The sequence below is a fragment of the Homarus americanus genome, unplaced genomic scaffold (genome assembly GCF_018991925.1).
Source record: "Homarus americanus isolate GMGI-L3 unplaced genomic scaffold, GMGI_Hamer_2.0 scaffold46197, whole genome shotgun sequence".
Lineage (NCBI taxonomy): Eukaryota > Metazoa > Arthropoda > Malacostraca > Decapoda > Nephropidae > Homarus > Homarus americanus.
In genome coordinates this window covers 3,277,966-3,291,398 of record NW_024723050.1, presented here as the reverse complement: position 1 = coordinate 3,291,398, position 13,433 = coordinate 3,277,966, and the positions used below count along the sequence as shown (strand labels likewise).

At 38.2% G+C, this 13,433-nt stretch overlaps 1 protein-coding gene across 1 annotated transcript in view; it reads right to left on the bottom strand.

Moving 5' to 3' along the window:
• Nucleotides 1-11,297, bottom strand: part of LOC121863276 (serine/threonine-protein phosphatase 4 catalytic subunit) — a 30,776-nt gene extending 19,479 nt beyond the window's left edge. The window contains exons 1-4 of the mRNA XM_042361856.1: nucleotides 11,219-11,297; nucleotides 6,975-7,160; nucleotides 6,692-6,844; nucleotides 369-542 (exon numbers count right to left, since the gene is read on the bottom strand). Coding sequence (XP_042217790.1) covers nucleotides 369-542; nucleotides 6,692-6,844; nucleotides 6,975-7,124 — 477 coding nt within the window. The 5' untranslated portion in view covers nucleotides 7,125-7,160; nucleotides 11,219-11,297. The remainder of the gene's footprint in view (nucleotides 1-368; nucleotides 543-6,691; nucleotides 6,845-6,974; nucleotides 7,161-11,218) is intronic.
• Nucleotides 11,298-13,433: the final 2,136 nt, after the last annotated feature.

The window sequence follows — 13,433 nt, the reverse complement described above, 5'->3', positions numbered from 1 at the left end:
AGTCAAGTGTACACATACAGTACTACAAAAAGTGGCATCTAATACATGGCCAACATGGGGCTCTACATCCTGCATGTAGTATAACATCATACTCTTCACCAAGCTCTTTCATACATCATGTTGATCATTAAGCTCTCCAATGTATCCTGATGTACACAGTATATAACCTGGATGCACAACACCTACAGTACTTGTCTACCTACCAGTCAACCATTACTCCATTCTTAACACATCCAGTCTAAGAGACAACTTGACAATAAAAAGGTTGGAGATATAGAACCAGAAGCAGAGACTTGCCATTAAAATACAGAAATGCTGAAAGAATCTCACACTTAGTCTAGTCTGCACACTTTGCTTTGAGTACTCACCTTTCCGTCAATAATAGCTGATAAGGAGAGGTAATCAAAAATTTCTGTGCAATACCGCCAAACTGTGATAGAACCATATTTTCTTAGACATTCATCATAAAAGCCGTAAACTTGAGTGATCTGTCTCGATTCGTGATTACCTCTGATCAATGTTATTCTGTCAGGATATCGTACCTAAAATGATAAAAAATGTTAGTTGGCAGAACAAAGTTCACAATGCATTAAGTTGTTATTACAGTATCAAGAGATTATGGCTGGAATGACAGGTGGTACAAAAGGCTTAGAGAGAGCTGGAGGTTGCTGATAAGTGTAATAAAGGATACTGAAGGGAAAGGCTGAAGGTTCAATGGGGTTTGAAAGTCATGAAAAAAATCATGAAAACCCATAAAAGAATTAAAGGCTCACGTAAGTTCTATGAGTGCCACTATAATGAAAATAAATAAATAAATAAATAAACTAAAATAAAATCAAGTACAGTACGTACAGTACCGTATTTATGGTCCGGAATATAGTATTTAAAAAAAAAAAAAAAGTGTGTGTGTTTTCCTCCTGTAGCCATTGTTTTCTTTAAATAATGTATATTGCCATTTGGTTGCTGGACAAAAAATATTGTCAACAGTTTCACTACACACAGGAGACAGCTCAGAACGAATAAAATTCCTCACTCGCCCCCCTCTTAACATACAAAGAAAGTTTATTCCCTTTATGATGGGAGGAAGGGGCTCCCCACCTTATCCCATATTTACCCCTCCCTCGTTCACTGTCTCTTTAACACACACACACACACACACTACATATTTATTTCATATCTCACAAAGAAAATTGTATTGTTTCAGTGACATGAGATTGTGTGAAAAAGGGTCTACTGTAATGACAACTGTCCTAAGTGCCTGGGTGGGGATTGGAGGTGTGAGTGTGAGAGGGACAGCTGAGTGTAGGCCTACCACACCACAGCCTGTCAATCCCCTCTCACCCAGCCTACGAGTGACCTGTGCCTGACCTCCCTGCCTATCTCATATTTATTCCTCCCTGTTCACTGTCACCTTGACAGTCTCTCTAAAATGCCACATTACATAGCTTAAGAGATCCTAACAACATTTATTCAAGTGTCTTTGCATTGCAACATTTCTTTCTTATCTAACTTAAAAAGAACATGGTACTGTATTGTTTTGGTGACGTGAGGTAGAGTGGTGGCGTGTAGGGGCTAGAGGTATTACCATTATCATGCTCTCTTTTTATCAAGTGTTTACATAAATCAATTTATTGAAAGAAAAAATATAGCAGTGTCTATGTTCAGTCAAGAGTAGCCAGACAGCTGAGGCCCATTGTTGCTGTAACATGTCATTCATCATGGCAAAATAATTTTGTAAAACCTTATAATTTTTATTTATTACATAGTTTTCCATGAGTCTGAGTAATGAGGAAAGAAATAAAATATTTATGAATGCAAAATACAGAAAAATCATTTTACATTCATATTTGGCACACTTGCCTAAGAGGCCTTGGGAAATTCCCTGAGATGAGAGCACATACTGTACTGTACATTGATGCATAGTGGGAGGTTTAAATGCCTAGAGTGCAAAACAATGCAAATTTTCAGTCTTTTGACAACAAAATACACCATTCACGTGATTTTTTTGGTGTGTGTGTGTTGGGGGGGGGGGAGGGGCCTTTTACCAGAATCGGTGGACACTTACTGGGTTAATTAATTAAAAGTGCATGTTATATGCCATGAAATACAGTAACTAAAATTATTAAAATAAAAGAGCAATTAATCACTTCCTCCACAAATTAACTATAAGCACCATTGGTGGTAGTAACCCCTAACATTTTCACAAACAAACTTTCCAGATGTGTCTGAAAAAATATAAAAAATTATCAAAAATTCTCAACAATGACACAATAGAACAAACATTAAAAATTCTGAATGAGAGAAACACACTAACATCTCTGGAACAAACTCCCAGCAGAAGCCATGGCAGTCAGAAGACTAATGGCCTTCAAAAGAGCCCTGGGCAACACTATCAGGAACAATGAGTGAATCTATCACAGTCTTCGTTCCCCTAATGTATTTTTCTACTGTACTGTACTAGTAATGGGAGCCACTAGATACATAAAGTAAAATAATCTCAACCATTAATCTTCACAAGCATATATTTTTGATAACTATGGATTTCAGAAAAAATCGTCACAAAGTTTTAAAAATTACAACCAATATAATTTCTGCCAATTTCTCTTATGATACAAATGTCAAAATATGATAAAAATTTTAAATGATTCAGTCCCTGACACCTTCAAATGCATACTTTTTGTACAGTACTAAAGGAATTTATCCCTAAAATTTCAGAAAAATTCATCAGCCAAATTTTGAGATGTGGCTCTTCAATCCATTCATGCTATACTGTTAGTACAACTGTACAGTACAACAAACAGATTCATAGTCCTAAGGAGTCCACCTCAAGAACTAAAAATAAGGTGCACTTAAAAGAGGCAAATTAGACTCTTTTAACACAAAAATTTTGGTGGCCACTGGACATATTCAGGTGGTGAGCATTAAAGGGAGGACCTTGTTTTGAATGCTGTACAGTACTCAAGTAAAGGCACCAGGGATTTATATCCAGTCTTCAGAATGGAAGAGTAGATATAAAGGACAAAATACATAAATGAACATTTCATTGTACAAGTAGTAAACCCCATAACTCAAAATAATAGAGGCTCTAGCTCTTACAAATTATGAGGGACACCAAAGCCTGAGGGAAAACAAACAAAACAACGATACTGTACTTCTCCGTTGTCTGCCCCAATCAAAATTTAAATGTTTCTAAGTACAGTACCAAATTTAAGGTTATTAGACATAACGACTCAAACACTGGGCAACGATGGAAAAACAAGTGGAAAAGCTTGCGAGGTAGACCATAGACATGCTCTCCCCTCCATGACTGACCCACATATACAGTAAGTCCTCGCTTAACGTCGGGGTTATGTTCCTGAAAACGCAACGTTATACGAAACAACGTTAAGCGGATCAATTTTTTCCATAAGAAATGGATAAAATATGGGAGTTACGTTCTCCAGCCTCCGTTTGCCCCATGAAATACATTACATATACAGAAAATCATTGCCATTTCTATAGAAAATAGTGCATACATATACAACTACTCAGTTTGTATTGGTACTCACCGATGGGCGGAAGTGGTAGAGCGTGTGTCTGGTGGGAAGTGCAGTGGAGGAGGGAGGCGAGTCACTGAGACTCTGCGGCTGCCGCCTCCTCCTCCTGCGCTGACTGGGGTTCCTCCGCCACTGCTTGCTCCTCTTCCGTTGTTGTTTGCTCCTCCCCGGCTGCCAGCTGTTGTGAAGAAGCTCCTGGTGCTTCTGCCGTCCCACGACGAAAAAAATGAATCCAGTGTTTACTGCTTGGTGCTACTCTTCTTCTCCTTATACATCTCCGTTTAACAACCAAGATTGCCATCAATGCTGCATTGAATATTTGATCTACGTTCTCTGTTTGGGTCATCATCTGCAAGGATTTGCATTCCTTACTGGATCATGTTGAACGCTTCTGCCATCCTCTTGGTAGTTAGCTTTCGTTGAGGTGGTTCTTCATCGTCTTCGTCTTCAACGGAACTGTGTTCTGTTAGTTGTTGCAAATCCTCGTTGGTGAGCTCTTCTGTATGGGATGCCAGGACATCCTCAATATCCTCTGATTCCAGCTCATCAAAGCCTGCCTGTCTAGCCAAGCTGGGGATATCCCTATTCACTGCTGGGACTCAGCCCGTGAGTCCCGTAAAACTGTTGACGCACTTGGGCCTCAGTTTGCGCCACACACCATTCAGGCAACTTTCTGAAACCTCTTCCCATGCCTTGCCAATGTTGTCAATTGCATGAAGAATGTTGAAGCCGCGTCAATATTCTCAAATCGTAGTTTTATTATATCTGTCTGTAGCCTTGAGCAGCTGGGCCATGGTACGGCATAAATAATACGCCTTGAATGCGGCGATGATGCCTTGGTCCATAGGCTGCATCAGTGCTGTCGTGTTGGGAGGCAGGAATACAACTTTTACACTGTCATGCAAGTTGCTGAGATTGGGAGGATGAGCTGGAGCATTGTCAACGATCAGAAGAACTTTGAAGTCAAGGTTCTCCTTGGCACAGTATTCCTTCAGTGCAGGGATGGTGTACACGTTTAACCCCTGGCTAAATATGGCGCCGGTTATCCATGCCTTTTTGTTTGCCTTGTAGATCACAGGAAGGTGATCCTTAGAGTAACCTTTCAGGACCCGTGGGTTAGCAGGGCGAGAAATCAGCATAGGCTTCAGCTTGAAGTCACCGGCAGCGTTCGCGCCAAGCAGTAGCGTCAAGCGGTCTTTTGCCGCTTTAAAACCTGGCGCACTTTTCTCCTCCTTGAAGATATAGGTCCTCTCAGGCATCCTCCTCCAAAAGAAACCAGTCTCATCCACATTGAAGACTTCCTGGATAATCCATTTGAATTCTGGCGGGAATATCTCGGCAGCAACCGTAACTGAACTGGTAGCTTCACCAGTCATCTTAATATTATGGAAGCTATAACGACGCTTAAATTGTTGAAACCATCCTTGGCTGGGCGTAAAGGTCTCTTCCTTCGATCCTTCACCCTCGTCTGCCTTCAAGTCGTCAAACAAGGATCTGGCCATATGCTGGATAACCATAAGACTCACAAAGGCATTGCGTTTATTCTGGTCGTCCATCCACATTGCCAGCATCTTTTCCACCTTTTCTATCAGTGCTTCTAGTACGAGTTGTCTAAGTTGCACTCAAAGAAGAACCACTTCCAGCACTAATCTTGATCTTGTCAGAGTTGGTCCGGATAGTACACACCGTTGTGGGAGTTAGACCAAGCACAGCGGCTTCGTCCACAGCACGTTCCCCTTTTTCAAAACAGGCTAATACATCCATTTTCGTAGCCAGGGTAATGGTCTTACGTTGCCTCTTCACTACACTAGCATCAGTAGCACTTGATGGGTGCTTGGAAGCCATTTCGAATGGTTAGAGTACAGTTTTAGAGCAAAAGCACTAAAGCATACACGAATGATGTGAAGTAGAAACAAAGACTAGCTTGGCATCGCTTGGGGAGGCTGTGACATTCCGCGAGTGAGGGCAGAGCGCCAAGCCAAGACAGCGTAGAGCAGCCAGACAAGAGCGGGTGATGCGCAGTAGAAAGTAGTCCCTGACGGCGCAAAACGATGTAGTATCCGATCACTGGGACGTTAAAGGAATTTTTGGTCTCTTTTAAAGTTTAGTGACAGTACCGAAACAACGTTAAGCGGGATGATGTTAGGAGAGGACTTACTGTACAGTACTTGTTTACACTGAGGCTGGCTGTCGTATCCCATGACGACTTGTGCGTCATACATATTCGTAAATGTCTCTCATAATTCCAAATTTTACCAAACTGTACATGTATTACAAAATTTGTAACATATATTTTGTAACAGCAAAACATTACGAATTATGAGTGATTTCAAATAAGGGGAATAAGAATTATGGGGGTTTTACTGTATTGTACTTGAAAACAATAAATAACACAGTGTTTCATTAACTACTTAAAGATAATGTCTCAGACTGTCATTGTGGAGAACAACTTAATGTACTTGGAGAATTTAATGATCATTTAAACATGTATATTTTAGTCCCAACAATGAATCAAAATATACATACACTGGTGTCACCTAATCCAACAAGTACTATACATAGATAACTACAGTACTATGTATACCTCCAGGACTGATTTCATTCTAGGGGAAGTTGTGGATCACATTACCCCTGAGGACTCCATCTTACTTAGAAGGTTTAGTAGATACCAAAACATAAAATTGCTCCACACAAAGAGCAAAAATTATGTAATCATATCATATACAGTAACCCTTTAAAGCAAACTGAAATCCAAGTAATGTGTGGTTATAACCCCCATATAATTTGATACGTGAGACAATTTGTTTTCCAGTATCCTCTCTTCAACCTATATTAAACAGGCTTATTATACAGCTACAGTATAGAGTTTAAACCTCCAATCCCTTGCTGAAAATCTCATTTACCATGCAGAATAAATAATATAATCTAATTAGGTGAGCTAAAAATGTCTGAAGAAATTTCAGGAGCCACTTTCATCATGGCTAATGAAGATAATAAACATTTAAGATAGAAACATAGAGTCAACAAAGTATATGAAACAAATAGAAGAGTCTGAACTTCTATACAGTAATTAGATGAACTTGAGAAGACTCAGTAAATGTGAAATTACAGCACTGTACATGAATGAAAAAAAAAAAATCACCTCCTTTCCTTACCTTTAATGCTAAAAGAAGCAGAAAAGTCTCTACACTATAGAAACCTCTGTCAACAAAATCTCCCATAAAGAGATAGTTAGTGTCTGGTACATCTCCTCCGACCTTAAACAATTCTTTCAGGTCATAAAACTGCCCATGAATATCTCCACATACCTGAAACATTCAAGTATTTGCAGTTAATGACAAAATTTAACAAATTAGAAACTCAGTGACATTCAGAAACTATCAACAATGTGTAAAATAATGACAAGTGAAAACTTTGCACTGTATGTACTGTACTTACTGTGACGGGCGAGTCAACTCTTTGTACGTTGCTTTCCTCTACTAGTATTTCTCTTGCCTTAGCACAGAGAGCTTTAACCTCTGCTTCTTTGATGACCTCACACCGCCGCAACTGTTCAATCTGCCGGTCAAGGTCACTGCAGTCTCCCATTGCGTCCTTTCCACCAGGAGCCTATTTTTTGAGTACCTGTTGAGTCATAAAATTGAAAATACACTTGTTAACACAGTAAGCTGCATTAAAGTACAACTAAATCAACTCAGCCTGACATATAAATAGATAGACTGCACAACTTTAATTATTACAGGTGCTTGTCTATTAACAAGTGAGTCATGTTCCTGCAGCTCATTCATAAGTCCAAATTTACTCTACTAAATACTGAACACATTATAGAGGAGCATCTACCCAGTACACTGTAATTGAAAAAGTACAGCCAAATATTTAAAACCTCCACTACACCATAATTCAGTATAGAACCAAAAAAAAGGTGTGCCACTTTATTTTTTGAGAGAATCTATTGATATGTTAAATGCCCGGAAAACAAAACTGAAGGGACAAAAAAGACAAAGAATGTGAGCCTACTGGGTGAGTACTGGATAGTAACATATCCTATAATGGTAAATATTGAACCATTGTCATGTCAGGAAAAGTTGGATCAGGATGGCACTAAACCATTCAGTTATAACACTATGAAACACAAACCAAACAAACCTAACCCGATAATCTAAGGTTATTTCTCGAGAGAAAAATTTTTACTTTCCTTAAACCAGCCTAACTTTCTTATCCTAGGATGGAAGTATTTTATTTTATGTTAGGTTGGGTATGGAGAGGTTGCTGGAAAGCTTAGTATATTCAGTTGTTGGTAAGTGTTTGTCAACAGATCAAAAGCCAGAAGTTATGTTGCCCAGAGATGGTGGATGGAAGACCATTACAATATTCATAATAAGAACTCCTGGCAAAAAAATGCCATCCCTTGCCATTATTTGCAAATATGTGATAAGTTGCCTTCATTAGAAAACTATTGAAAAATACCATAGGTAGTTCACCTGCACAAATATCCTAAAGTACTACCATTTGATTTCTGAATTAAGTGACTATTGCATATAAAGAGAGAGAGAGAGAGAGATACAATTAATACTTGGGAATGGTCCTGCATTAACCAGCAACTTTAAAAAAAATTCTTAAAAATATACTGTACTGTACTGTATGTATATTTTTTTTACCTCAATTTCCCAAAATAGGCAGAAGAATTAGAATTTTAATAATTTGTGTTCTTGTTATGGCACCATCTCTGAGCTTCAACTCTTGACAAACACTTCCCACCAACCAAACTGTAATACAGTAGTTTACAACAATAGGTGTGATTATGAATACTAATGAACCACTGTAGGAAAATTCTATGGAAAACTATTTCTAACCTTTCGAATATAAAAAAAAATTTGGTGGAATTATAACTTTTTGTCATGAAGAAGAAATTTGGTGGACCCTTTCACATATATGCACTGTGTTAGGATAATTTGTGGGTTAGGTACAATACCAGAAGACATCGTGAATTATCAAATACTTATTTATGGAGATATGAACCCTGTTACACTATTACAATGCATCATTCCAAAGTGGGCAGGACTTTGAAGATGAGGAAACTGTAGGGTTAAAAATAAAATAAAATACGAGTCTTTGAGATCACAACCTAACCTAACCAATATTATAACCCATTTCAACAAAACTCTTACCTTACATATCCGATGGACGCGCATACAATGATTCTGTAAACTGGGTTTCGTACACTGCGAATCGTGTTTGCATTTAGTAGATATGATTTGGACACGACCAAGACAACAATACTGACACTTTAAATGTGCTAAACCAATTTTTGTAGGATAGTACTGTAACTGTATATTCAAATACGTTTCATGTGACCTTCGCATTATCTATTTAGGAGAGTTCATTCATGTTATGGCTCCCTTGTGACCAAAACATCAAAAACTCTCAAAAAAAAACCAAGAAGAGAATCACTTACTCCTTTGCCATCAGTTAAATATGGGAAGTTTTTTATAGGAAAAATGGTATTATTTTAGTTTCAGTAATACAGGGAATCAGTTAGGTTACATTAGATTAGGTTAGGTTTGGTTGGTTAGATATGGTTAGTTTGGATATCTAAATACAGGATGACCAAAACTAAAATTTTACCGGAAAAGTTAGGTTCTATATTAGTTCATCATCTTTATTTAGTTTTTACACAGGATATAGGTATGGCAGCCGTATGCCAAACGTCAAAGTCTATTGGTACGTCAGCTCAATGTGCAAGAGTGGTGGGCAGACTACACAATGATAAGTTACCATGATGGTCTTCTTTCTGACTAGCCTCGCCTAACCTAACTGTTAACAACACAGACCATCAATATGACTGCCATACCTACATCCAGTGCAATTTTTGGCGTAAGGCTGCCATACCTATACCCACATTTTATTTTAACCCCACTTCACCGTCAACTTCAAAGCCCTGTCCATTTTATGTAAATCATGGTTGTACCTCACTAGTATGATTAGCACCAATAATAAAGGTCATATTCATTCAATTCACAATGAAAGACAATCACAAATGTTTTAGAAAAGGCAGTGGATATTTTGCCATAACTAGCTAAGTTCCTACTAAAGCTATTTTACCAGAGTGAGCTCCGAATGGCTGATCGTCCATTACTGATGAACAAGCAGGGAACTACTAACAAAAATAGAGTTAAAGATTCGTTTTAGGTCAAACATGGAATTTCATATTTCTATTTATGTAGGGAGAAAGCAAAAAAAATAAATAAATAGTCTATTATGTTTCCGGCACGAATTTATATTTTACGAGTATTTTAACCAAAAAGACCTCCCCAATTACCAACAGTATTGGTTGTTGTAAGAGGGCAGTAGAGGGGAAATGTTGGGTAAAAGACAAAAAAGAACACCAAACAAACCTTTGAAAACCTTATCTAATTTGTATAAAGGTTAAAAATATAGTAAAGTCTGAGAACACCACTACCACCAGAAGGAGTTGTTCAATAATGTTCATTTTTTCCACAGATGTTCATATTATAAGAGAGGCGACATTTACTTAGAAACCTTCCATATCAAGATAGATTAAAGAAACTAAACTTGCATTCCCTAGAAAGACGAAGAGTGCGGGGAGATGTGATAGAAGTATTTAAGTGGGTGAAAGGAATCAATAGAGGAGATGTAGATAAAGTTCTTATAATATCCGAGCAGGAAAGGACTCGTAGCAATGGATTTAAGTTGGATAAGTTTAGGTTTAGGAGGGAGATAGGAAGGAACTGGATCACAAATGGGGTGGTGGACGAGTGGAACAAGCTTAGCAACTTTGTAGTAAGTGTTGGAACGCTGGAAAGTTTTAAAAGGAGGCTAGATAGATTCATGGATGATAGAGTGGTAGTAACTCTCGACAGGAGCTGCTATGCACAGGCCAACCAGCCTATTGCAGACTCCTTATTTTCTTATGTTCTTAAAGCCTAATAGAACCTGACCTCACCAACCAAAGAAACCTACCTAACCTTACCTACCTTCCTAGGTGGAGGGCGGACCCCTCGTCATATTAAACAGAAAGTACTTAGCCAATCACTCACAATAAAATAGCGTTCGTTAGAACTTAGCCGGACACGGCAAAATATCCACTACATTTACAAAATTGAATTCCTGTTGGGCATAAAACGAATCTTTACCAAAACTGCTCAACCTACTTCTGGTGTGGCACAGGATACCATAGATCTGTGTCCAACATTATAAACAGCATGCACTTTACATATGCCAGAGTGCAACAAGCATTTTGTTGTGAATAAACCAATCAGATTAATTGCGAGATGCTTATTTCTCTGTTGGAGTCGAAATCATGGTGATAAGGCCACTTCCTCACACGAGACTAACAGATCCATGACACAGACACCTCAGCTCCTCTCCAGACCCACAACCTTGTCTATCATCCCAACCTTCAGATCTTCACCAAACATCAAACAATTGGAATAATCTTAACCTATTACAATATTCTGGGTAGTTAGAGAGACCGGCAGTAATAAAATATAACACGATAATATCATACAGTATTTGTTCACACAGGAAGTTAGATAAGCTGAACAACAAATCAGTTCCTCATGTCTTGACTATCTCCACAGTTACCAAGAGATAACAAGAACCTTTCAGATACTTCGTGCCAAATGTAAAAACGGGATAAACAAGACAAAAGAGTGTCTCACCTTACAATATACGTTCAATAATATACAAATTTCTACTGAAAGCGTTTCCCTTGTAGCTTGGCAAGGCTGTTCTGTCAAAACATTGAATGAGGGTCTAATATTTTAAAACTACCCGTAATCATTTATCATTTCTTATATTTTACTATCAGTAATAAATATTTCAGTTAAAAATTATATGATTAATGTAAAAAATATTTACTTTACGAATTTATTGTTTTTGTAGCATTAAATAACTATAGTCTTTACAGTGACTAAAAGCAATACATCTTTCGAAAGATTAGATTATGGTAAATATATAATTATATTACTATCTATATATATTTACAAATTTAGTGATAAAAATTACTATGATCCTAATAATATATATAGTATGAAACAAACATGCAACAGACAATGCAACTGCAATAAATAGGAAGCACATTTGAAGGCCAACACAATGCAGTTATAGCTTTTATTTTACACTATGCTCACATCCTATGCTCTCATGTTCTACAGTATATTGTAAACATCATATCTAACAACTTTCAATTAGAAATGCAGAGAGGAGTTTGAGGAACCATGGAAACGTTAAGATTGGAAATTCCCTTTTATTTCGCTAAAAACGATGGAGAATTTGAAAAATAATTACCGAGAACAAAGCAAACGGTGTATTACCAATTGCCCAATAGTTACCACGCTTTAATACTGCTATCTCTTGTCTCTACTATCAGACACCACGTGACGTCAATAACCACTGTACCTGATAAATGTGTTGTGCTACCCATCACGCAGGGGATTATTACCTCATTGTTTCTGACTCGCCAAAGTTGTATTTCACCGCGGGGTCTTATGTTAGATCTATTGCCATTGGGGAGTACCCAATTCTATAAAGAACCTTTAATTGAACACTATCCATCTGCACCATAGGCAAGTTACAAGAATTGCTTATAAAATTTTGTACACACGTTTAGTTTCATAAGAAAATATGTAACGCTGTAGTTAAGAACATAACATAAGAACATAAGAATGGAGGAAACTGCAGCGGGCCTATTGGCCCATACTGGGCAGTCCCGTTTACACCCAACCCCTATTGCTCATATGAGCATCCAACCTATGTTTGAAGCAATTCAGCGTATTCGAGTTAATGATGATATTTGGTAACTTGTTCCATTCATCCACTACTCTGTTTCCAAACCAGTGTTTACCTATTTCACGCCTAAATCTAAATTTGTCTAGTTTAAAACCATTGTTACGAGTTCGCTCCTGGTTGGATAGTTTGAGTACCGTTGTAATGTCCCCTTTGTTTAGCCCTGCCTTCCACTTATACACCTCTATCAGGTCGCCCCTCGCTCTACGTCTCTCAAGGGAGTGCAAATTAAGATGCTTTAACCTGTCTCTATACTCAAGGTTCCTAATGCCCGGGATTAGTCTTGTCATTCTCCTCTGAATTCTTTCCAAGGATTCTACTATATCCATTCTGTAATACGGTGACCAGAACTGAACTGCGTAATCCAGGTGTGGTCTCACAAGAGCAAGATACAGTTTTAGGATGACCTCGCTAGTCTTGTAACTAACACTCCTTTGTATGAACCCAAGTACTTTATTAGCCTTGTTACGAGCAAAAACACATTGTTTACTTGGCTTAAGGTTCCTACTTATCATTACTCCTAAATCTCTCTCGCAGTCGGATTTCTCTATGGCATCGTTGTTCATCTGGTATCTGGTTTCCCTGTTTACATCTCCTATACTAAGTACTTTACATTTGTCGACGTTGAATTTCATCTGCCATTTTTCAGACCATTCGAAAAATTTGTTTAGATCTTCCTGTAGTTTTGCCGAGTCCTCGTCAGATTTGATAACACGTCCTATTTTAGCGTCATCAGCAAATTTACTTATGTTGCTGTCAATGCCGATATCTATGTCGTTTATGTATATAATAAATAATAATGGTCCAAGTACTGAGCCTTGGGGAACTCCACTTGTGACGTTGCTCCAATGGGACTTAGTGCTGTTAATGCTCACTCTCTGTTTCCTGTCCTGTAACCACGCCCTAATCCATTTAAGGATGTCACCTTTGATGCCATGAGCTTCTACCTTTCGAATTAGTCTTTCGTGGGGGACTCTGTCGAAGGCTTTGCTAAAGCCGAGATATACCACATCATAATTGTGCCCCTCGTCCACCTATTCGAAAACTGATGAAAAGAATGTTAATAGATTAGTTAGGCAAGAACGTCCG